General features: G+C 46.9%; 1 protein-coding gene across 1 annotated transcript; it reads left to right on the top strand.

Moving 5' to 3' along the window:
- The first annotated feature begins 18,453 nt into the window (after nucleotides 1-18,453).
- LOC123114490 (disease resistance protein RGA2) lies at nucleotides 18,454-25,281 on the top strand. The gene is made up of 4 exons (XM_044535983.1): nucleotides 18,454-18,848; nucleotides 19,058-20,221; nucleotides 22,600-24,650; nucleotides 24,708-25,281. The coding sequence occupies exons 1-4, from the start codon at nucleotides 18,528-18,530 to the stop codon at nucleotides 24,997-24,999; spliced, it is 3,828 nt and encodes a 1,275-aa protein (XP_044391918.1). The 5' UTR covers nucleotides 18,454-18,527; the 3' UTR covers nucleotides 25,000-25,281.
- Nucleotides 25,282-26,270: the final 989 nt, after the last annotated feature.

Genomic DNA, 26,270 nt, shown 5'->3' with positions numbered 1-26,270 from the left:
AGCGGTGGAACGGTACCGGAGGGCCGCGGCAACCTTGTCCAATGGTTGCCTGCCGCTTGCGGAGGAGTCGCTCCGCCTCCTGCGGCACGGTGCGGAGTGCCGCCGCGGCCACTGCCGGTGTTGCTTCAAAGCCTTGGTGGTGGCCTTGCCACGACCGGCGTTGGCAGAGCAGCTGCTAAGTGACTACTCCTCGCTGATCTTGGCGAGCTCGCCATCAAGGCGGCGGCGCCGTCTGGTGGCCATCTGGTGGTCATGGAGCGTTCGAGCGCCCACGTGGTGATGAGATCATGGCCGTTGCGGACCCAATTCGGCGCCACATCTCTCTTGGGGAACGCGGAGCGGTGACCGGCATTGCAGGTGACCATACCTTGCCTGCTGCCTCACCGCACGCTCCGCATATGGAGCTCTCGTCATGGAGTTGCCTGCCTATGGGGCTCTAGCCATGAGCATTAGGGCATCTCCAGCCGTTGGCCTCCCAGGAGGGGCAAAAAATCACCCCCTTGGGGTGCACCGGCGCTAAACCGCGCACTGGGGGCGTGATGTCCCCCAGTCGCGGCGCCCACGGTTAGTCAAAAAAGTCAAATACGGCGCAAAAACGACTCAAATTTAATGCAAACATCGGCGAGTTCGTTCAAACTTAAACATATTTTACAAAAAAAGAAAAAAACTACCGCGGGCTACCCCCGCCGTCTCCCTCGCCGCCCGCCCACGCGGTTCTACATGCCGAGGAGGCTGTAGAACCGCGTGTAGTCACCGCCGTCGTCGTCATCGTCGTCGTCGTCGTCGCCGCCCCCGCCTACGCCTCCGCCGTCCCTGCTGCATCCCTCCCCCGGTTGGCGCGGCGGGTTGGACGGTCCGGGGGCGTCGTCGTCGTCGTCGTCGTCGCTGTCGAGGACCACGACGCCGTGCTCGTCCTCGCGCCCACGCTTGCGGGCGGCGATCTCCTCCAGGGCCCGGCGCTGCCGGACCATCTCGTCGCGGAGGTAGTCGTCCCGCGCCCACCGCATGGCGTCCTCGTCGGAGAAGCCGCGCCGGGCTATCTCCTCGTACTCCGCGGGGAGGCCGGGCTCCGGCTTGGGCTCGACGAGGACGAAGCGGCCGGTGGGTGGAGAGGCATTGGCGCCGATGCGGACGCCGGAGCTGCGGGTGCGCGCGCTAACCGGCGTGCCCTGGGGCTCCGGCTTGACGGGGCGGAGGCAGGGCGAGCCGCCGGACGAGGAGGAGGACCCCCCGATCTCCATGCGCCTCGGGGTCCAGGAGCTTCCCCGGCGGCGTGAGAAGGAAGGGGGAGCGGGGTACTCGAGGCGCGGCGTGTTGCCGCCCTCGATGTACTCGAGGATGGCCTCCAACGTGCGCCCGGGCACGCCCCACCACCGACGCCGGCCGGCGGCGTTGAGCCTGCCGGAGGGCACGACGTCGTTGGTGGCCTCGAGCTGCTGGGCGTGACGGCGGCGAAAGTAAGGGTCCCAGAGCGGGCTGTCGGGGACGTACCGTGGCCCCTCCCTCGCCGCACGCGGCAGGTTCGAGTGGATGCGTGCGATCTCCGGACGCCGCGCCGCGCCGGTGGGTACCGGGGGCACCGGCACGCCGCCCGCGCTGATCCTCCACGCCCCGGGCACCCGCATGTCCCCGGGTACTCGGCCTCGTAAAGGAGGCGAGCCTCGTCTTCATGAAAATGGCGGCGACCGAAGCCGTTCGCCGCCGCGCCGTCGCCTGGGAAGCGCTCGGCCATGGGTGTGAACTGAAGACGGCGAAAGAGAGGAGAGGAGAGGGAGGAACGACGACGGCGGGAGAGTGTGAGTCGCCGAGTGCGCCGGGGCGCGTCATATATAGGCCGAGGCGCGCGTGCCACCGTGTGTACGCGTGGCGGGCGAGGGAGGGCGAGGGACGCGCGTCGTCCGGTCTTCACTACGCTGCCCGTGAGGCATCAATGGTGCAGGCTGACCGGCGCGGCAGCGCGCGGCAGCTTTGGCATTGATTCGCCGCGGGAAACGAGGCGATGAGGACGACGAAGGGCCGAGAAGAGAGCCGTGTCGCTGACGTGGCGGGCCCGCGGTTTTTTCGCGCCAAAACAGTTCGCCCGGTGCCCCCGGGCGCGCCCCAGCGCGCCGGGTTCCGGCTGGGTCCGCCGGCGCTGTTTTCGGCCCAAGCCGGCGAAAATCGGGCTCCTGGGGGCGCGACTGAGCCGTTTTTTCGGCGCCGGCACGAAAAAAACACCTGGGGAAGCCTTCCTAAGGACGCGGCTGGAGATGCCCTTAAGGAAACTCCAACACGCAGACGCAAACTGTTTGTGCGTGTCCAGATGGGTCGAAACATACACAAATATGGCCCGTAGCACCTACGCAAACAGACGAGTGTTCGCTCATGGTTGCGTTGTGCGAATCACCGACGAGAGCGGCAAACAGGATAACTCGGCAGATTCGCGGCAAACAGTTGAGCCTTTGCTAAAGGGCAAGTAGGAATGGGTCAGCCCAAGTATCCTTATTCCCTGGCATTTTTCATTTTTTTTCTGTTTATTCTTTCTTTTTGTATTTTTATCCCTTTTGCAATGTACAGTGAAATTTTTCCCTAATATACAGTAAATTTTCTCAAACATAAAATAAACATTTTTAGCATACTGTGCACATTTTGGATATACACACTGAACTTTTTTATTTTTTTCGAAACGCAGGCAAAGATTGCCTCATCTATTAATTAAGCAGAAGAGAATTGCCCAGTTAATTACGGAAAACCGGGCGAAAACCGGAACAACAAGGGCCAAGCCCACACCCAAAGACTGAAACACACAGGGCAAATCCCACCCTAATCGACGACATGTCGACCTACGGCCAGACAACGCAGCTCCGATTCTGACGGAGAACTCAGAAGAACAAAACCAGGCACGGCTGGCGCCACGGAAGATCACCGAACGGACCACCTGCAGCCAGTCATCGTACACCACAGGGCCCTGCCACTGCAGCTTCGACTCCACAGCAACAAACAAACCGAGGCAATATTGTGAACACGCCGGAGAAGAGCCGACTACCGCAACATTGCCGCGTTGTCGACATCGCTCCCACCATCATCGTTGCCACAGAAGTTTGGTCGCCACAGTGATTCTCTCGGGGCCGCCGCCCCGACATCCACCGCTCCGTCGCGCCCAGCGCAATCAACCGGCACCGCCTTCCGGGGCCGCCGCCCCGACATACCACCGCTCCCCCAGAGTAGCAACGCCGCACAACCCAGCTGCCCGCAGCCCACGCTGCTCAGGGCAACCGCTCGCAGACCACGAACGTCGCACCACATCCGGGGCCGCCGCCCCGACGTAAAGTCAGATCGCCCCCTTTGGAGCGCATCGACCGAGCCGACAACCCTACCGCCCAAGCGGGACAAGGATGCCACCCAAACCAATGCCGAGATAGAGCCCCGCCACATAGAGCCGCCACTCACATTGTTCCCGAGATCGCCATCTCGGCGCACAATCAGAAACCACCCGGAGCCGCCGCTCCGACGTCCACTGTCCCCGACGACAAAGAGATCCGTGCAAACTGCAGTATGTTGACTCTCCAAGGCGATGCCTCAAAGAAGGAAACGACGTAGCCGCCGCCATCGCCCGCTTCGACCATCCGAAGCTAGGGATTTCTCCCGGAGAGTCGTGCAATGGAGCTCCACGACAACGCCTTCAAGAAGGGGAACGGCGCCATGGCGCCGCCGTTGCCGGTACCGACCCAAAGTCAGTGCTGGACTTTCGCCCGAAGCTCCTCCACACCTCCGAATCCAAGCAGATCCGAAGCACTGCACATGACACAATCCCCATTGTCGACGTCCACCGGCTCCACCTCGTGGAGCAGCTGCCGCCGCACCTCTCAACCGCGCCGGAAGCCAACGCATCCACCGCTGCACCACCCAAGGCCCGCTCCCACCAGCCACCACCGGCGCGCAACCGCCCAACCATCACCCGCCCCGCAGCCCGCCCCGCAAGGAGGCCCGCTGGCGAGCTTGTCCCGGGGCCGCCGCCCCGGCCTCCTCTTGCAGGCCCGGCGCGCGAGACCACCGCCACGCCGTCCCACTCCTCGCACCGCCGGAGCCTCGGCAGCTCGCGCCGGAGCCGCGCCCGTGCGCCCACCCTAACCCGCCGCGCCTTCGTGCCAAATGCGCCCCTGCGCATCGCAGAAAGAAGCCCCGCCGCCACCCTCCCTGGATCCAGACCGGGCTTCGCCGGCGGCCTCCTCAGGCGGCGGCGAGGTGAGGGGGTGGAGGGGGGTGGGACGGTGGCGGCGCCGGAGGGGATCCCCCCGTGTCGCCAGACAGAGGCGACGCGGGGTAGGGGCCAAATCTTTTGTCAAGAGACCCACTGAACTTTTTTATGATATACGATGAACATTTTTGGTGTATATACAGAATTTTTTAAACACATTGAACAGTTTTTTAATACATGGTGAACTATTTTAATATACGCTATTTTTAAAAGTACTAGCACATATGCCCGTGCATTGCAACGGGATAAATTGATGTTTTGTGTAATGTCTCACATCGTCGGATTCACTATGAAGAACATGCTGTAACGCATCATCCTTCTACAAAATGAACATAAAAAAATATGTTGCAATTTAGCCGTGTTCATATTTTCTTTGCCGGGCATAATCTCCCACTGATTCCATTGAAGTACAATCCTTTTTGATGGAATTTAAGTATAATCCTTTCAATAATTACCATAACGTCCTCACCCGTTTTAGTCGGGAATCAAATCCTTCATTTTCTAATTTAGTAGCCCAACAGATTGAAGCCTACAGATCATTCCTTTTAATTACCCTATCTCAAATCCTTCATGTAGAATTTATTAAGACCACAATCTTTCTTTTAGTTATTCCACCAATTTACCTATAATCCTTTCTTTAATTAGCCACATCCGTTTAAATATTCTATTTAAGCCCAAAATCCTTCCTTTATTAGCTCATTTTCGTAATTAGCTCGCACTAAACATGATGACTGCCACTCGCATATTTAGAGGGAGTTGGGATTAGTAAATGTGAAAGGTGCATAGGTTGTTGGTTATTACATCAAAGAGCTAGACAAGAGGTCCTATGTTCAATTCCCACAATGTTGATTTATTTTGACCCAATTATTTTTCGTGGTCTCTATGAAAGCCCATAAAAGGCCCATCAACATACAAGTACTTGGCCCAGATCGCTTAGCGTGTGTAAACCAAATGAAAATGACTAAACCAAATCAAGAATATCTATTCCCTTTAATAGTAGCTAGGTATAGATATATGATGAAATAATTTGTATACATCAAACATATTTTAATATATGATGAACATTATTGTTGTATACATTGAACATTTCTTTAATACACTTTAAACAGTTTTTTTTGCGGGAAAAACTTCCAATCTATTCATCTTCAATCATGGTAGTACAACGAATACTAGAAATAATAAAAATTACATCCAGATCCGTAGACCACCTAGCGACGACTACAAGCACTGAAACGAGCCGAAGGCGCGCCGCTGCCATCGCCCTTCCCTCATTGGAGCCGGGCAAACCTTGTTGTAGTAGACAGTCGGGAAGTCGTCGTGCTAAGGCCCCATAGAACCAACGCACCAGAACAGCAACCGCCGCAGATGAAGAGTGCAGATTAAAAGGATCCAACCTGAAGACACACGAACGAAGACGAACGACGAACAGATCCGAGCAAATCCACCAAGGACAGATCAGCCGGAGACACAACTCCACACGCCCACCGATGATGCTGGACGCATCACCGGAACGGGGGCTAGGCGGGGAGACCTTTATTCCATCTTCAGGGAGCTGCCGCCGTCTCGCCTTCCTGAGCAGGACACAAACCCTAACAAAGATCAAAAAAAGATCTACAAATGGAGCCCTCCCACCGGCAAGGGGCGGGATCCACTCCGCCTCCATGGCCCTAAGGCCATCGGAGACGGGACGGACCGGAGCCGGCGCCGGCGGGAGGCAGAGTACCCTAGCTTTTTGGAGGCAGAATACACTTTAAACAGTTTTTAATACACGGTGTACTTTTTTAATATACAATACATTTATTTTAAAACACATACTGAATTCATTTCTGAAATATATGTTCCTACTTTTAATAGGGTTTTAAATATCTAGCTCACAAAAAAAAATTGATTTTCCTCAAAAATGACTAAACACCAAACAGCTCATTGAAGAATAGGTTGGCCCATTTGTGGCTGCCTTAAGCGAAGGCTCGATTATTTGCGGCCCTCAGGTGGCAAATAGGAGCTCTAGGAAAACTCCTCTTACTCGTTTAGCATCGAGCACTATACGAGCTTTGAGGACCATGCTCATGGACCAGGCACTCATTGACACGGTGTGACTCTTTGTTCACGGAGGATGTTTTTCCTTTTTGCGAGGGTGTTCATGTACGATGGTGACATGGCGTAACTCTTTGTTCATGGACGATGTTTTAGGTTTTATGCGGGTGTTCATGGACGATGATGCCGAGTGGAGAAAGGAAGGACGATTGTGGCGACGAGCGAGGTGGCGGCTCAGGAGGTGACGGTGAATATTGGACACGGAAACTTGCAATGCTATGTTGAACTAATCCGGTGCAAAAACAGGCATCAAGCAATATTGAGCGACAGGGAGACGCATAAAACAATATATTATATACTAGGCAATTGCCCGTGCGTTGCAACGGGGCATAAATATTCTATTGGTTTCACATTAATCATGTTTTGTTTGGGATCCTCGTGCACATCGAATAGCATTGTCGATTGTTTTTACATCAAAATCATCCTCCTCCTCCTTCTTTTCCTCCTGTAATCTTCGTCTCACCAATGTCGTTAATGGCACATCTGGCATACAATCCTCCAACCCTCCAACAATGGTGGGTTAATGTTGCGAATGGACAAGCGCCAAAGTCAACATGCTTTTTTTTTTCAACCGGGCTCACACCCCTTTCCATTTATTTTGCAATCAATGGAAATACATCAGTCTGTTTGGAGAACAAAGTCAACATGCTGATTACTATATAAATACATCAGATTACTTTCCTTAAAATTTGGCATCAAACAAAAAAAATGTAGAAATAGTTGTTGATTATAGCTATTACAAATTTGGAAAAAATAAACCTTTGAAGTGTGTGGTACGTGGTTTGCTTGCAGATACTCTTATATGTCTAAATTTTTAAACATATTGTAAGATTCATTGTGCGTGATGCATCTGATGTATCAAAACTGAAGTTGTATGGATGGATATGTAACTGATGTAGTGCTGCATAGATCAAAAATATTTGATGAAGCATACGCTCACGGGTCTAGACCGTTCACATCAATCAACCGCATGGGAAAAATATTGTAGTGAAGCCATCTATGTTGAACCCCGCAGTTCCGAATCTACGTCTTATATGTCCATCACCTTGGCACTCAATAGTGAAGCCGACGACTGAATTTGCATAGTGAAAAACAACATTATTTACTAACCTTTCTCTTTAAAAGAAAATTTGAATTCAACCATAAGAACTCTTGCACCAGCCTAATCTAAGTTAATTTGTCTGGTGTACAAGAACCTGATATCGGGGACAGTAGTGACGCCACACACGGCGACTGGACGCCTAGAGCCACTTGGGCGAGCAGACTGTCCAGGGCGAGCGTTTGATCAGGCAGCACCCATTCATCGTTCATATATACATGCATCTAACTAACTATGATGATGTGTTCACGCCAGTACTGCTGCTATGGCATATGATAGATAGGTGTGCTCCTGTAATCCATTGAGTCGTGAAAAACCTAAGAAATACAATGCTTGCGGAACAATTTCCAACGGAGAAGTAATCAATGGAAATCATACCAGACACCACACCGGCACCCACACGCGTCAGCCACCAGGACATGCCGTCGTCCTTCCCGTACAAGACCGTGGAGGAGCCGAGGAGAGGTCGCGGAGCACGCGTCCAGCATGGCACCATGCTGTCGAGCACCTGGAGCATGATTCTATATCGACGAAGGGCAGAATACAGGGAAGCAAGTGTTGGCGAGGCGAGGCCGTGGAGGTCGAGCGGCGCCGAGGAGCCAAGGACGGGTTGGGGCTGGGGCTGGGCAACAACGCTAACCCTAGCGCCGCCAGTTCAACTTCACGAGGAGGGAGTGTGTATACATGTTAGGCTCGCTCGCTGGGGCTGGGCTTCGGCCTTCGGCCCATGTGCGATGTGCGGATGATCGAGGAGCCTAAAAAAAAGAGCGACGAGGGAAACGCTGGTGTCGGACGAAACGTATGACCGTTTCTTTTAGGTAGTAGAGATTGCAAAACTGATTTTGGCATAATCTCAGTCACTTCCAACTGACAACTCTATCAACAAGCCCGATTGAGTTCATCAAATTAAATACTGTGGGGTTAAGTATCTCTAATATCATTTTTAACAAATTTTCTCAACACTAAGTATTTCTAGAGACTTTCTCTTATATATGATTATCTTTGTTATCATCATTTTCTTTATTTTAAACTAATCTCACGACAAGTCTTGGTTATCTAGATAAAACAGAACAAAGACTACTTAACCATTTTCTCCTAAATGAAATTAACTTTTGTTTAACTATTAAGAGTTACTCTGACTTGAATACATCACACACATAACTATTACATCTATACTAATCATTTCAAGTTCAAAAGACAGAAGTCGTAGGACATACATTACATCCATGAATGTTTCGCTCTTCCTTGAGGTTGATGAGCCATAAGTATAAAGGATCTATCGTAGTCCTTTCGATAAGTAAGAGTGTCGAACCCAACAAGGAGCAGAAGGAAATGACAAGTTGTTTCAGCAAGGTATTCTCTACAAAAACTGAAATTATCGGTGACAGATAGTTTTGTGATTAGATAAATCGTAACGGGTAACAAGTAAAGAAAGTAACTAAGATGCAGCAAGGTGGCCTAATCCTTTTTGTTTTTAGAAATTGAGGAGGACCCCCGGCCTCTGCATTTGGACGATGCATGCATCCACTTTATTAATTATTCACATAAGACCTTACAAAGTCATACAACAGTAAGACTAAAGCCACCGTCTAGGCAACATCTGCCGCTACTCCTATCTAGTTGATGTAGGGATGCTGATATTCTAGGCCTAATACCAAACAGACCTCGCAGCCAAACCTAACATCTATGACCTGAGGTCCCAACCAGGACGCCTGCCGGGTATGGGGCACCCATCAGTCTGGCGCACTCTTCAACCCGGACGCCTGCCGGGTATGAGGCCGCCGCAGCCACCTGCCACCAATCCATCTTCAGAGCTGTGCTGTTGCATCTACCGTGCCAGGTCTCTCTGCCATCGACGCCACCAGGACGCCAGACAGCGTCGTCCTCCTGCGTGAGTCCATCCTCGCACATCGGACGCCGAATCTGCACTGTGCCACGCCGTCGAGATCCGTTGCCATCAATGTGTAGGATGAAGCACCGCTCCACCTAAGATGCGGTCCACTGGTCCCCCGAGCCCGTGCACACCTCCAAGAACGACGCCCCCAAGGGGGGAACGACATAAGAACGCCGCCGTCTTCCGATCAACTGATCTAGGATTTCCCCCGGAGGTAGCAGACAGTGACCTTGAAACTCTCCTCGGCGATGTCTTCAAGAAGGGAATGTCGCAAAATAGCGCCGCCACCGCCGGCTTTGGCAGTAAGCCAAAAGCAAGTTTTCACCTGGATCTGTTCGAAGGACCTCCACCAAGCATCTCGTGCACGGATCGTTGCCATCTCTACCGGGGACTGAACGATGGATCCAGGTCGCCGCCGCCTGACCGGCCACGGCACCACCGCGGTGCCTAAGCCGGCACCGCCAAGCCCACCATGCCCGCCTGTAGACGCCCTCCAGATCTGCCGGCCCGTGGATGAGGCCCACGATCTGGGCCGTCGCCACAGGTGCTCCTCGGCCGCGGGGAGAACGCGCCTGCGCTGTCGTTGCCGTCACACTCGCCATCGGGCGCCCGCTGCTCCTTGCCGCTAGTGCACCGCCGATCCATGAGCCGCCGCCGCCAGGAGATCGCTGAAGGAAATATGCCCTAGAGGCAATAATAAAGTTATTATTTATTTCCTCATATCATGATAAATGTTTATTATTCATGCTAGAATTGTATTAACCGGAAACATGATACATGTGTGAATACATAGACAAACATATAGTCACTAGTATGCCTCTACTTGACTAGCTCATTAATCAAAGATGGTTATGTTTCCTAACCATAGACATGTGTTGTCATTTGATTAATGGGATCACATCATTAGAAGAATGATGTGATTGACATGACCCATTCCGTTAGCCTAGCACTTGATCGTTTAGTATATTGCTATTGCTTTCTTCATGACTTATACATGTTCCTGTAACTATGAGATTATGCAACTCCCGTTTACCGGAGGAACACTTTGGGTACTACCAAACGTCACAACGTAACTGGGTGATTATAAAGGAGTACTACAGGTGTCTCCGAAGGTACATGTTGGATTGGCGTATTTCGAGATTAGGTTTTGTCACTCCGATTGTCGGAGAGGTATCTCTGGGCCCTCTCGGTAATGCACATCACTATAAGCCTTGCAAGCAATGTAGCTAATGAGTTAGTTACGGAATGATGCATTACGTAACGAGTAAAGAGACTTGCCGGTAACGAGATTGAACTAGGTATTGGATACCGACGATCGAATCTCGGGCAAGTAACATACCGATGACAAAGGGACAACGTATGTTGTTATGCGGTTTGACCGATAAAGATCTTCGTAGAATATGTAGGAGCCAATATGAGCATCCAGGTTCCGCTATTGGTTATTGACCGAGAATAGTTCTAGGTCATGTCTACATAGTTCTCGAACCCGTAGGGTCCGCACGCTTAAGGTTACGATGACAATTATATTATGAGTTTATGAGTTTTGATGTACCGAAGGAGTTCGGAGTCCCGGATGAGATCGGGGACATGACGAGGAGTCTCGAAATGGTCGAGACGTAAAGATCGATATATTGGACGACTATATTCGGAGTTCGGAAAGGTTCCGAGTCATTCGGGTATTTTTCGGAGTACCGGAGAGTTACGGGAATTCGCCGGGGAGTATATGGGCCTTATTGGGCCATACGGGAATAGAGAAGAGAGGCCAAAAGGAAGAAGGCATGCGCCCCCCTTCTGGTCCGAATTGGACAAGGGGAGCAGCCCCCTTTTCCTTCTCCCTCTCCTCCTCTTTCCTTCTCTCCTACTCCAACAAGGAAAGGAGGAGTCCTACTCCCGGTGGGAGTAGGACTCCCCCGTTGGTGCGCCTCCTCCCTAGGCCGGCCGCCTCCCCCCCTTACTCCTTTATATACGGGGGCAGGGGGACACCCCATGACACACACAAGTTGATCTACGGATCGTTCCTTAGTCGTGTGCGGTGCCCCCCTCCACCATATTCCACCTCGGTCATATCGTCGCGGAGTTTAGGCGAAGCCCTGCGCCGGTAGAGCATCATCATCGTCACCACGCCGTCGTGCTGACGGAACTCATCCCCGAAGCTTTGCTGGATTGGAGTCCGGGGATCGTCATCGAGCTGAACGTGTGCTGAACTCGGAGGCGCCGTACGTTCGGTACTTGGATCGGTCGGATCGTGAAGACGTACGACTACATCAACCGCGTTGTCATAACGGTTCCGCTTACGGTCTACGAGGTTACGTGGACAACACTCTCCCCTCTCGTTGCTATGCCATCACCATGATCTTGCGTAGGAATTTTTTTGAAATTACTACGAAACCCTTCAATCGCCACCACCACGCGAGGGAGAGGGCCCCGCCGCCGCCGTCACTGGCCAGGCAACGCCGGCGTGGCCTCGGGCGGCGGCAGGAGGAGGGAGAGAGGAGCGGAGGCCTAGGACCGGCGTCGTCGATCGCCCCCCCCCCCCCGTGTCGCGAGGAGCGGAGGCGTAGGACCGGCGCGGTAGATCTGGGCCCAATCCTTTTTGTAGCAAAGGACAAACCTGTACAAACTTTTATATAAAGCAAAGCGCTCCCGAGGACACATGGGAATTATTGTCAAGTTCGTTTTCATCATGCTCATATGATTTGCGTTCGTTACTTTGATAATTTGGCATGTGGGTGGATCGGTGCTTGGGTGCTGCCCTTCCTTGGACAAGTCTCCCACTTATGATTAACCCTTCTCGCAAGTATCCGCAACTACGAAAGAAGAATTAAGGTAAACCTAACCATAGCAAGAAACATATGGATCCAAATCAGCCCCTTATGAAGCAACACATAAACTAGGGTTTAAACTTCTGCCACTCTAGCAACCCATCATCTACTTATTACTTCCTAATGCCTTCCCCTGGGCCCAAATAATGGTGAAGTGTCATGTAGTTGACTTTCACAAAACACCACTAGAGGAGAGATAACATACATCTCATCAAAGTATCGAACGAATAGCAAATTCACATGATTACTTATAACAAGACTTCTCCCATGTCCTCAGGAACAAACGTAACTACTCACAAAGTATATCATAATCATAATCATAATCAGAGGAGTATTAATTATCATTAAGGATCTGAACATATGATCTTCCACCGAATAAACCAACTAGCATCAACTACAACGAGTAATCAACACTACTAGTAACCCACATGTACCAATATGAGGTTTTGGGACCAAGATCGAATAAAAGAGATGAACTAGGGTTTGAGAGGAGATGGTGTTGGTGAAGATGCTGATGGAGATTGACCCTCCCTCGATGAGAGGATCGTTGGTGATGACGATGACGATGATTTCCCCCTCTTGAAGGGATATTTCCCCGGCAGAACAGCTCCGCCGGAGCCCTAGATTGGTGCTGCCCAGGTTCCGCCTCGAGACGGCGGCGCTTCGTTCCGAAAGCTTCTTCTTGATTTTTTCCATGGTAAAAGACACCATATAGCCAAAGATGGGCACCGGAGGCCTGCCAGGGAGCCCAAAAGGTCTCTGTCGGAGAAGGCGACTGCCACGTGATATGTCTCTGTCGTATCTACTTTTCCTAACGCTTTTGCTCTTGTTTTGGACTCTAATTTGCATGATTTGAATGAAACTAACCTGGACTGACGCTGTTTTCAGCAGAACTACCATGGTGTTGTTTTTGTGCAGAAATAAAAGTTCTCGGATTGGAACGAAACTTTTTGGAGATTTATTTCAGAATAAATAAAAAATACACCAAGAACCACCGGAGAGGGTTCCCTGGCTGAGCACGATACACCAGGGCGTGCCGCCCCCTCCAGGCGCGCCCTGGTGGGTTGTGGTCGCCTTGTGGCCTCCTGACCATAATTCCAACTCCATAAATACCAATTTTCGGAGAAAAAAATAACGAAGGAAGTTTCATCACGTTTCACGATACGGAGCCGCCGCCACCTCATGTTCTTCATCGGAAGGCCAGATCTGGAGCCCGTTTGGGGCTCTGGAGAGGGGAATCTTCGGTCTTCGTCATCACCAATTCCATGATGCTCCCCACATGCATGGAGTGAGTAATTACTCGTAGGCACGCTGGTCGATGAGAAGTTGGATGAGATACATCATGTAATTGAGTTAGTTTTGTTAGTGCTTGATCCCTAGTATCCACTATGTTCTGAGATTGATGTTGCTATGACTTTGCTATGCTTAATGCTTGTCACTAGGGCCCTAGTGCAATGATTTCATATCTGAACCGTTTATGTTTTCACCATTATATCTATATTCTAGATCCGTTCTTATAAGTCATATTCACTTATTACATGTTATCATCCGGAAACCCCAGTGTGACAGTAATTGGGATACTTTCCGGTGATGACCGTAGTTTGAGGAGTTCATGTATTCATTATGTGTTAATGCTTTGTTCCCGTTATCTATTAAAAGGAGGCCTTAATATCCCTTGGTTTCCTTATGGACCCCGCTGCCACGGGAGGGTAGGACAAAAGATGTCATACAAGTTCTTTTTCATAAGCACGTACGACTATTTACGGAATACATGCCTATATTATATTTATGAACTGGAGCTAGTTCTATGTTGCCCTGGGTTATGATTGTTATATGATGAATATCATCCAACGAATGCACCGACCCAATGCCTACGAGTTTTCCATATATTGCTCTTGCTAAGTTACTATTGCTATTGCTACTGTTACAATTGCTACAATACTGTTACTGCTGTTACCGTTGCTATTTCTACTGTTACGACTGCTATCAAAACAATCATATTACTGTGCTACTGATCACCTTGTTGCAGATATTTAATCTTCAGGTGTGGTTGAATTGACAACTCAACTGCTAATACTTACAAATATTCTTTGGCTTCCCTTGTGTCGAAACTATAAATTTAGGTTGAATACTCTACCCTCTAAAACTGTTGCGATCCCATATACTTGTGGGTTATCAAGACCTTTTTCTGGCACCGTTGCCGAGGAGCATAGCTATATTTGTTGAGTCACTTGGGATTATTATCTATTTATCAATATGAAGAATCTGAAAGATACAAGATACAAGATTTTTTTCCTCTAAGACGAGGGGAGGTAAGGAACTACTATCTAGCTCTCTACTTGATCCGCCTTCTGTTTTGAGTAGACTTGCAACACCACCACATGCTATTAATCCTGATATGTCGCAAGTTTTGATGATGCTACTTCTGTTATAAGTAATGATTATGATGATGCTAGTACATTGCTTGATAATAATGTGCCACTAGGTGAATTTCTTGATGAACAACTTGCTAGACCTAAAGATATTGAGAATGCTGAAACTGACGAAATTACTAAAAGTGATGAAGTTCTTGAAGCTAAAAATCTTGAAACACCTATTGGACCTAGCTCTCCTAGATTTGCAATGACTCAGATACCTGAAGGTTATGTTATGTATAAGGAGATATAGCTAGAGACTATCTTGCTTGCAATGATAGAGATGATTTTAAAAAATTACTATACAAACTGAAAAAAAATCTTAGAATGCTAGAATGAAATGTGATCCTAAGTTTGCTACTTCACCTATCTTTGTTACTGATAAGGATTATGAATTCTCTGTCGACCCAGAGTTAATTACTTTGGTTGAATCTGGTCCTTTCCATGGGCATGCCGACCCGCTGACAAAAGTTAGATCATTTCATGCATGTCAAAAAAGATCATATTCAATGAAGAGTGTTCGTGTAGACGAGAAGGGTCTGTTTGAGACCATTTTTCAGCATCCATCACATAACCCAAATTTATTCCATAAACTTATATTGCCAATTTAAGGCACCATGCCAAGTTGTTTGAGTTTAAAAAAATCATTTTCTGGAGTTTTCTTGGTGAAGGCCGTTAAATGGTCGGACGTGTTGCAACATGCAAACGATGTCGGAGTTAAGGAGTACTCCTTACAAAGACCATTTTTAGGAGTTTCCTGAAATCACTAGTTAAGGAGTACTCATTACAAAGATCACTCACACTTTTCCAGGTTGCGACAAGTGGCGCGCTGCATGTGAGCCACTTGTCGCAACATGAGAGTTTTCCTTTTTTTCGTAAATTTGTTTATTTAAAATGTTTTATCTCTTTAATTGTGCGTCTAAATCTCGCATCACTTTCACCGTTGGATTCCTCGCGTCGAGATCTTCAAAACTAGATCACATGTTGATAAGTTTTGACAAACTTTTTTTCACGAAAAAAACGGACGAAAAAACCGAACTTTTTTTCACAAAAAAACGGACGAAAAAACCGAATCAGGAGCACGTGTTTTTTCCCTTAACGAAATAGGCATGCCCGTGTCTCTCACGAAATCACAACCGTGCCTCTCGCGGAAAGAAAAAAATACAGAAAACGCATTTTTTTCTGTTTCTGTAAGGCATGGCCGTGACTCTCATGAAAGCACAGTCGTGCCTCTCGCAGAAGCAAAACCATGCCTCTCGCGGAAGGAAAAAAACAGATAACACATTTTTTTTTATTTTCAAGAGGCACGGCCGTGACTCTCGGGAAAGCACAACCGTGCCTCTCGCGAAAGCAAAACCGTGCCTGTCATGAAAGGAAAAAAAACAGAAAACGCGTTTTTTCACTTCAAGTCCACTACAGAGCAGTTTTACTACACGTCCACTACACACATCATTTGCTGCTGGGCCGGCCCAGTTTACTGCTCGCTGTTGTACGGTCTGGAAATGAAGATTTTTCACATCTCCAGGGTTGAATTCAGCTAAGCGGTTGTACAAAATTGTTGGTCTCTTATGCAGAGGTCGTTCTCTGAGGCCATCGTTTCCATCTTTCCTCCTGGTGGCTACATACATCATGGCGTAGTGCTCTACTCCGTAGTCCATACTTGTTCGGTGTTGCTGCTGCAGAGGAGAGGAGGTAAGTGGCGGCGTGGAGCCTTCTTTTTCAAGTGTTGCAGCTGCTGCATTAACACTTAATGTAGATAAGTTTTTCTTTTCTTTTTTGAGCAACATTTACAGCTCCAGTTTTTTTTCTTTTTTGAGCAACATTTACAGCTCCAGTTTGGTTATCATGAATTGGTCTTTGGTTTTTTTCAATGGGAGTTGGGCTTTGTTCATTGCAGGGCTTTCGTTGACCCGGACCCAAAGAAAACGGGAACTCCTATATGATGCATTTTGCGTCAAAGAATCCCAGGATAACACACGGGCGAACGGGCCAGCCCATTACACGACATTCAAGTGCTTCGGTTCTTTTTTTGTTGTTGTATACTTACAGTAGCGGCTCGACGACACTATAGCAGCCCAGCGGCACTGTGGTGATTCGAAGCATTGCAGCCAGGTACTGTAGATCGAGTTCTTTTAGCCATTTAATTATTATTTTTCAAAAAGCACAGATGTTTTCGAAATTCTAAAAATAAATAAAATGTGACTACTTTTTAAAATACAAAATATTTTTTAAAAACATGAATATTTTCTAAATTCCTGGTAAATTTTTGAATATTTTTCAATATTCCCAGGCATCTTTTAAAATGTGGGAACAATTTGAATCACGAACATATTATGTAATCCGAATAAATTTTGTAATTCCAAAATTTTGAACATTTTTTTAATTTCCTAACATTTGCTTATAAAGAAAGAAAAGAAAAAAACCCGGTTCCCAAAACCTTGAAACGGTGGACAGACTTGTTGGGCGGCAGCGGATCTGGTCGACTGACTCGTAGCCAGGGACGGCGGACAGAGAGTGGTGGTTGGCGGTGAACTGGGCGGCGGTGGATCTGCTCTGGGTTGTGTTGTGAGGAAGGGATTACCAGAAGGAGCAGGAAGAGGTCGGACGTTGCGGAGGTGCGCCGGCCGACCTCAGCTTCCCCCTCCTCTTTCTCTATGTTCCGGCCCCAATGTGGCTGGAGCACAATCAAATAATATCAAGCAGCAATGTATGTGAGTGCTTTCAGCTTTGATTTGGCCCTCCCTGCTCCCTCTAGCTAGCTTGCTTGCTCCAAGAAAACAAATGTAATAAAAAGGATCAACATGTACTAGTACTAGTTCCCATGTTTTTATCTGCAAAATCTTCCGTAACTACTTGTTGCCTCTCAGTGATTTGTTTCTTTCAATTGGAGCTGTTGAGCATATATATTGGGGATAAAATCGAGTCTGCATTTAAGCAGTGATGCCTTTCAATGTTTATGATGATTACGCAGTTTGATTACACACAAGACTTTTGATTACTACTAATTTTCAGTTTCATTTCAGGATTTCAGCTCAGGAGGGAAGAACTCAAACTATTTCGTCTGTCACATCCCGCTGTTATATTTTGTCAGTTTGTTTTGTTTGCAGAGGGCTCTCTAATATTCCAACAAACTGCTTCATGTCTGCGTCATTTCGAAAATGAAATAAGCATGATTGTGAAAGGGGCAAATCACATTGCTTTACCAGCATATTCGTCAAACATGGCAAGTGGCAGGTACTCCCTCCGTAAAGAAATATAAGAGCGTATAGATTACTAAAGTAGTGATCTAAACGCTCTTACATTTGTTTACAGAGGGAGTAGTTTACATAATCGGTTGCACCTTCATTATGTACACCAGCGAGTGCAGATCTGAACTGATCCCATTTGATCTAGAATGTCTCTGGACTGAAGAAAAGAAAGATTCCTACTCCATTCATTACGATTTTAAAAGTGAGGTTTATTGCAACCTTAGTTCCACCATCAGTTTTCTAATTTGAATGCACTGGCAAAGCAAAGCAAAAGGGGATTCCTTGTCTCTCTCGTCAACCCAATGATCACGCACCCATTGAGAGTTCTCAAACACAGCAGAGCAGCAATGCTCACATTCTGGAATGCCAATGTGAAAAGTGAGGCTGCTGAGTCTTGCAACTTTAGTCCCATTCACCTATTTTCCGTGAAGGCACCAATGTGTACGGAGCTGCTTAATGGTGTCTTCATATTTTAGTTTGAATGGAACCAAAGTTGCAAGCCTCACTTTTCATATTTTCATTTGAAATGTAGAAAAAAGGACCATGAAAGGTTACTTCTCTCTTTAACCCAATGCTCACACAGACACACACAACAACCAAGCAACTAATCTAACGAATCCCACCAAGAGTCCGAGAGGTTGCCTACCTTACAGTGTGCCTTACAATCCACAAATACATCAATACTGCCCTGGGTTCAGTACGCTGCTGGCTGGGGAGCCATGGTCATGAGCGGGCTTGGGTGTGCGATTGCGGTCGCTGTGGCGAAGCAGATCGTCAGCAAGCTATTTGTCGGCGGTGAATACGCTGCGGCGGAAGTCACTCTGCAGTGGAGGTACAGAGAGCAGGTGCTGGAGATGGGGGAGAAGATGAAAGATATCGAGGCCGTGCTGGGCGATGCCGACGAGAGGTCGCGTCGAGGAGGGGAAGCCGGAAGAGTGTTTCAGCGGTGGCTTATGAAGTTTAAGCGTGTCGCCTACGACGTCGAGGACGTGCTGGATGAGCTTGACGCTGATGAGCTCATCAGCAACACACAATCCAAGGTAACTAACTCTTCTACTCTCCCATCTCCTCTCAGCCGGTTCCTCCCTCCTTCCGTCTCTTAAGCTGTCGCTCCCATGTTCTTCTTCTTCTTCTTCTTCAGTCTACGCAGAGACTAATTTATATCGGCCTCTTCAGTTCTGCCTGCCTGCATGTACCCCCGGCCCCTCTGAATCTAAAATAAGATGATATCATTGCTTGATTTTTGCAGGCCAGCTTATGGTTTTCGAGAAACAATCAACTCCTGCAGCGAATGACCATGCCCCACAAGATGAAAAAGGTGATGAAGAAAATAGACCAGATTAAAAAGGAGGGCAGTAGGGATCTCAAACTTGTGCCTCACGAAGCAAGGGGAGAAGGGAGCAGAAGCAATGAAACACTTGCAGCCAACTGGACTGCTCATGGAATGGAAACAGGGATGGTGGGGAGGGGTATCGAGAAGGAGAAGATAATCAGCCTGCTACTCACAAGTGAAGAAGCCAACCAGGATATCTCTATCATTCCAGTTGTCGGCCTTGGTGGCATAGGCAAGACAACATTGGCTGAATCAGTTCTTGCAGACAAGAGGGTCAGTGTCTTTGACATCTCAATATGGGTTAATGTGTCCATGCAGTTTGATTTGCACAAAATTGGGAGTGTCATCCTGAAAAGAATGATGGATAACCTTGACAACTGTGATTTGCAATTTCATCTGAAAAAAGAACTTGCTACTAGAAGATACTTGATTGTTCTGGATAATCTCTGGGAAGAAGATGGAAATAATCTTGAAAGGCTCAAGGAGATGTTACAGCATGGCCGAAAGGGCAGCCGTGTTATAGTAACTACCCGAAACCTATGCGTAGTGCAACAATTGCGCACTGGTTTTCTTGCAAATCAGAGGAAAATTTCTCCGGTCCCAGCGTCCGACATAATCAATTTGGGTGTTTTAGAACCCGCAGAATGTTGGGAATTAATGAAGCAAAGGGCATTTGGGCCTGATGATGACCATAGTAGCTTGGAAGAAATTGGACAGCAGATTGCAGCCAAGTGTGGAGGATTACCGCTCGTGGCAAATGCTCTTGGGCAAGTAATGTCAGAGCTAAGGACCGTGGCAGCATGGGAACATATAAGAGATACCAAGGTTGATTTGGGTTTGAGAGAAGGACATCAGAAAGAAACATTAGAGAGGCTAATGATGAGCTATTACCACATGAAGCTAGAATTCAGGATGTGTTTCACGTACTTGGCAACCTTCCCCAAGGGCTTTGTCATGTATGATAATCATCTAATCCAGCAATGGAATGCACTTGGATACATTAATTCAAGGCATGATGGTCAAAGGTGCATCAACTACCTTTTGGGGATGTCCTTTCTTCAGATTCCAGGATCTGCTTCGGTTGGTACCTATAGACACCATTTCAATTGCATGGCTGGTTCCCTTTTACTATTTTTTTCTTACTTTATGTATGGCCCTACACTTGGTTTTAAATTTTTGTTCATGATTTAATATATCTATTTCTAAATTTAAATTTATTATCAGCACTGGTATGTTCAGTTTTGTACTTTACTAGCTCTGTTGTTTTGATTATGTTCGGTTTGTATATTCTTTTTTTTTTGGTTTGAGATTTTGTCTTGTCCTTCAATACATGGATCTAATATCTAGATTATGTGCCACAAAATATAAATAAATATATTTATCAATCTAAATATATTTTTACTGATTTTGAATTTTATATATATATATATATATATATATATATATTACATCCCCCTACTTGTAAATTAATTTAATAATTTTAGAAAATAGGCTTTTGAACTTTAGCTTAACTTAGTAGAGTATCAAACCATAAGATGTCATTTATAGAGCTACGAGCTTAACATTACTACCAAGGTATACTAGTCCGGGTATACTAGTCCGCCAGAGGTATTCAGGTTAGGCCCTTCGGGTTTCAAAGGTGGTCCTACATGTCAGGCCCCTCCTGGCGGTGGTATCGAGAGAGACAGTCGAGACGAATAAAAGACGAGAGATGGTTCATATCCCTTTATGTGGTTCATGTGAATCTGGCCCAGGACTTCACCATGGGCCAAGTGCATAAGGTAGCACTGTTCAAAATTATTGTCCTCCTTCGGTCCCTATTTACATGGTCTCCACATATTTCAAGGTTCAACTTCGACCATCAATTTGACCAATAAAACATGAGTTATATATGTTCCATCGGACCCAAGTCATGAGTGCCATCTCCCAAAGAAGAGACCTCGCCAGCCTTAAATCATTGTTTGCCTTCCATTTCCTCCGCCCGGAGCACTGTGAATGTCAAGTCCCCCCACCACCATTGGGGAAGAACCGGCAGCGGCTGAAGAAAGTGCGTGCACGGGTGGACTTCTGCCAGCTAGAGGTAGGCACCTCGGTTCCTTTAATAATCAAGCAAGTATGCTTATAGTTTCAAATTAGGTGATATTGTTGGGGATGTAGCCCCACGGTATGACCCGCCCATATCATGGTCGGGTTATCTAGTGGCGGCTTTAAGAATAGGCTCATCATATGGGCCGCGATGATCAAGAGCTCAAGGACAAGATGGGCGACTCATGGAGCGGGCCGGCTCGTAGCCCAATGCCTAAGGCGGCGGCTTATCAAAGGAAACAATGGGAATTCTCTTACTTGGGAAATACGATGAGTAGGAGATAGATTAGAGCACGGGCAATCTATATATAAAAGGGAGCCCCTAAGGTAGGGGAACTAAGTTACAAGCTCTCGAGTACTAGGTTAGCTAAGTCGCACCCTTGTAATCGAAATCACAATCAATAGCAAACAAAGCAGGACGTATGCTATTACCTCGATCGTAAGGGGCCGAACCTGGTAAACTCTCATCTCTCGATTCAGATCAACCTCATTCAAGCTACCGCTTAGCTGCGATGGCCTTACGACTAAGTCCTTTTTCAAGGACATCTGCCATGACAAAATCATGACACTAAATGAACTAGTTACAAATCAAACTTGACATCTAGAGAAATTCAAAAATTCCACAAAACATATCTAGAGAAATATATATGTGCTAAAGTGAGCCTGAGCACATTGTACTTATCGCACTCTCCGGCCAACCACAGATCGTGCGCGCCCTCTAATTTACCCTGGCAGGCCAACCCTCCAGCCAAGAAAATGCTCCAGGGTCGCTCGTCTCCGGGTTGGAAATCAACCGTAATGAGCTCTTCATAAAGGGCAATGAAAGCATTTTTTACGTGGGATTGGCCCAAAGAACAATAATGAATTGGGACTAACTGGTAGTAAAACTCCTTTGCCCATTAGTAATGGGCGTGCCCACTAGAAAAAAATAAGACTAATTAGGACAACCGTGGCATGGTAACAAGATTACTGTTCCTACCCAATTTTTTTTACTATTCCTATGCACTACACACGGTGGCATGGTAACAAGATTACTTCCCTAAAAAAATTACTATTCCTATGCACTACACACGTCTTATGCTCAGTTATGCTTTATATTCCTCTCATGTAGTATATGCTTTATAAGCTTTACGTTCCCTGTTGTTTATCCAAATTTTAATGGCATGAAAACAATTTTATGAAAATCCATGGTTTCTAGTAAAAGATTGTGTGTAGGATAATTGCTATGTATAAGGCTCCACAGATTTTGAGGATATTGCAATTTTACTGTATCTTAGTGTCTTCTCTTAGCTCCATTTTAATACATTTTCTGTTGTCAAGGTTGTTTTAGATTTCTTTTTGCAATAATATATTGATAGTAATTACCTCTACAGGCCAGTCCAAGTCCATTGCATTGCAAATCTCCTCCAGAACTTGTCATGCATGATTTGGTGCACGATCTTGCATCAGAAATTGTTGCTGATGAATTCATTGATCTGGATGCTACCAAAAGCACTAGCTGGAACAGGCCTAATTACTACCGACATGCACAGTTAACCAACTTCAATAATGATCCCGCGGTTTTCAAATATGTTCCAGACAAGCTGAGGTCCCTCCATTTTAGGGATTTGGGGGGATTGCAACTACCGAAAAAGGCATTTGCTCAGTCCAAGTACATACGTGTCTTGGACCTAAGTGGACATTCATCCAAAGGCCAATCCGCTCCAAGTAGCATGACGCTGCCATCTTCTGTAAATCAATTGAAGCTACTTAGGTACCTTGACGCCACAGGCTTGCCAATAACATCACTTCCAAAGTACTTTCATGCACTTCAAAACATGGAAACTCTTATTATGTCTAATTCCTTGCTTGAAACCTTGCCTGATAGTATTTGTTGCCTCAGCAAACTCTGCTATTTGGACCTATCTGGCAGTAGCAGCCTCAGTAAGCTACCTGCATCACTAGGGGAGCTCTCTCAACTCTTTTTTCTTAATCTATCTGGGTGTTCTATACTCCAAGAGTTGCCTGACTCTATCTGTGAGCTTACATGCTTACACCACCTAAACATGTCAGATTGTTGTGCTCTTCAAAAGCTCCCTGATAAATTTGGTGGCCTTCATAAACTCTCATTCCTAAATTTGTCAAGTTGTTCAAAGCTCACCAAACTACCTGACAATATAAGCTTCCCATGTTTAGAACATCTGAACCTATCGAGTTGCCATGAGCTAGAAAACCTACCAATTGATTTCGCTTACATTCAGAAACTTGAGTCTGTGAACCTCTCTGGTTGCTACAAGGTTTCAATGCTGCCAGGATCATTTTGCCAACTTAATCATTTGAAATACCTAGATGTTTCAGATTGTCATAACCTTGAAAAACTACCTGAATATTTTGGTCATCTCATTGAGCTTGAATATTTGAACCTAACAAGTTGTCCTAAGCTCCGACAATTGCCTGAATCACTATGCAAGTTGTCTAAGCTGAGGCGTCTCTATTTGTCATATTGTCTGAGGCTTAGGGAGCTCCCCTCCTCATTTGGTGACCTTCAACTTCAAATACTGCACATGAATGGCCTTCTATATATGTATGATTGCCCTGATAGCATTGGTGACATGACTAGTCTCACCCAGTTTGTGATTGATATTGCAACTTCTAGGTTGCGTAAAAAGATTCCAGCCATTGTAAAGCGTCTAAATCTTGTGGGCACAGTAAGACATCACGTACATGAGATAGAGAGTAGAGGATGCAACAGTATAGTGGATCTTTGGGGATTGACTTGTTCAGAGCTGATACTTGAAGGCCTTCAGAATGTCACGCATCCAGAAGATGCAGACAGAGTCAAACTACGTGATAAATCAGATATTCGAGTATTAAAACTTCTCTGGGAAAGCGAAGGAGGTAAATCTGTGCTGGACCGGCTCGTACCTCCACGGACTCTGGAAAACTTTTCGCTAGTTGGGTTTATGAGCAAGGATTTCCCTAACTGGTTGTTTCACATCTCGTCCTACCTCCCTTTTCTCAGCGAACTGGCTCTTGATGGTTTGGAAGCATGTGATTGTCTTCCTCCATTCGGGGCAGTACCAAATTTAAGAATGTTGTCTCTGAAGAACATTCCCAACATTAGGAAAATCGGTAAGGAATTTTATGGAGAGGGCGGACCTTGTATGAAACTAAGAGTTCTGCAATTGGAGTTGATGGAGAATTTGGTGGAATGGTGGACAACAGAGTCAAGTAAAGAAAACAAAGAGTTTCTAATCCCTAATTTGCATCTTTTGTTGGTAGTGGACTGCCCAAAGTTGAAGTTCCTACCATATCCCCCAAGAAGTATGCATTGGGGTTTGAGCAACAGCGAGACAGTTTGGCCAGAGCGAGGATTCGGAATGCTCTCCTCTTCCATTCACCCTTTTGAGATGGTTCTAAAGAACTGTAGTTTCTGTCAAGACAAGTGGGATAGTCTTCAACACTTTCCCACCCTGGAGAATTTTTATGTATACTCCATCAGTGGCTTGAGGACTTTGCCAGAGGTCATGCGATGCTTCACCTCTCTCACTAGACTATGGTTGCTGTCGTTGAATGACCTGGAAATATTACCGGAATGGTTGGGACAGTTCACTTCTCTAGAAAAACTTTTCATCGGAGATTGCCCCAGCCTGACATCTTTGCCTGAAAGCATACAGAGTCTCCCAGCTTTGAAGCTACTCGACATTGCTCAATGTCCAAGTCTGATTGCAAGGTGCCAAGGGGAGGATGCCCACAAGATTAGTCATATCCCCGAAGTCCAATTCGGGCATTGAAGGAGTCACTGTGAAGCAACGCGCTAATCACATTGTACAAAGTTATGAAGAGCTGGGTGTAGGAGAGGAACCGGTGGAAATTATTGACCCCCTCTGCCCTTTGGTTGGACAACGACGAGGCGGAGGTGTGCAGCTCCTTCCAGTATCGTGGCGTGGTGCTCAACTCCATACTTCATACTCATCACAAGGAGGGAGGTGCTGGATTTGGAGGAGGTGTCGCTCTGGCTGTGCCAACAAGTGTTGGATGCTGTCCTGTTGGACCGAGCTGCTGCTGCTGCTGCTGCTGCTGCAGTGTAGAGGAGGTAAGCGGCCTGGAGCCTTCTTTTTTTTTTTCAAGTGGTTCTCTACCCCATGCATTAGCAATATTTTTCTTTCTATATACAGTTTTTCAAGTCGAGTCTTCTTTTTTAGATGAGATGCAGTCTTAGTTGTATCTAATCTTCTACTCCCTCCGTCCCATAATGTAAGACGTTTTTTGACACTACACTAGAGTCAAAAAACGTCTTACATTATGGGACGGAGGGAGTAGTAAATATTTAGAAATTGAACTTGCATCCAAGAATAACTTGGCTGCACAACAGACTTGGAATGACCAAAGCCGAACACAACATGTTATTGATTCTCTTGTCTGTTTCTACTGCTTACTTTACATAACTTGAAAAAAAACATTTCACGCATGCAAATTTCATTGTGCCATGATATCTAGCTGACATCCACATGACTTAGTCAATCATGTGCGCAGGCTAACATTGCTGTTCCAGAATGGAAAAAAAAGAACAGTTTCTTTCAGACCAAGCGGATTCTCAAGGAGCGTACTCTTATGGGGGAAGAGGTCTCAAGTCCTGACTGACCCATGTCATGGTTCTTGTGCCTGACGAGAGGAACCCATGCTTTATATTCCCCGTCAGCTTTGACCCCGTAAGTAAGATTATTACTTTCAACTCGACCATTTCTTTTTCTGTCAATGCTCGATTCGTTCATGTATGTAATTTATCTGTTGTGTTGGTGCTTTTAATTTCCGTGTACTTGCTAATGCGGCCGTTGTCTGCCAGTTCCAGGTGTGCATCACCGATCCTGGTTGGTTGCTGTATAAAAGTTGCTTCATGATACTTCAGGTGATCAATATAGCAGCAAGTAGAAGGGTGAGCACGCCCATGCGTGCCCCTAAATGGGTCAAGCCCGACAACTCAACGTAGCTTTCCTATTTCTTTTTTTCTCTTTTTATTATATATATTTCGAAATGGTCTAAATGTATATGCATTTTGACAAAA

Source organism: Triticum aestivum, chromosome 5B, assembly GCF_018294505.1.
Source record: "Triticum aestivum cultivar Chinese Spring chromosome 5B, IWGSC CS RefSeq v2.1, whole genome shotgun sequence".
NCBI classification, from domain to species: Eukaryota; Viridiplantae; Streptophyta; class Magnoliopsida; order Poales; family Poaceae; genus Triticum; species Triticum aestivum.
This window is presented reverse-complemented; position numbering and strand designations above follow the sequence as displayed.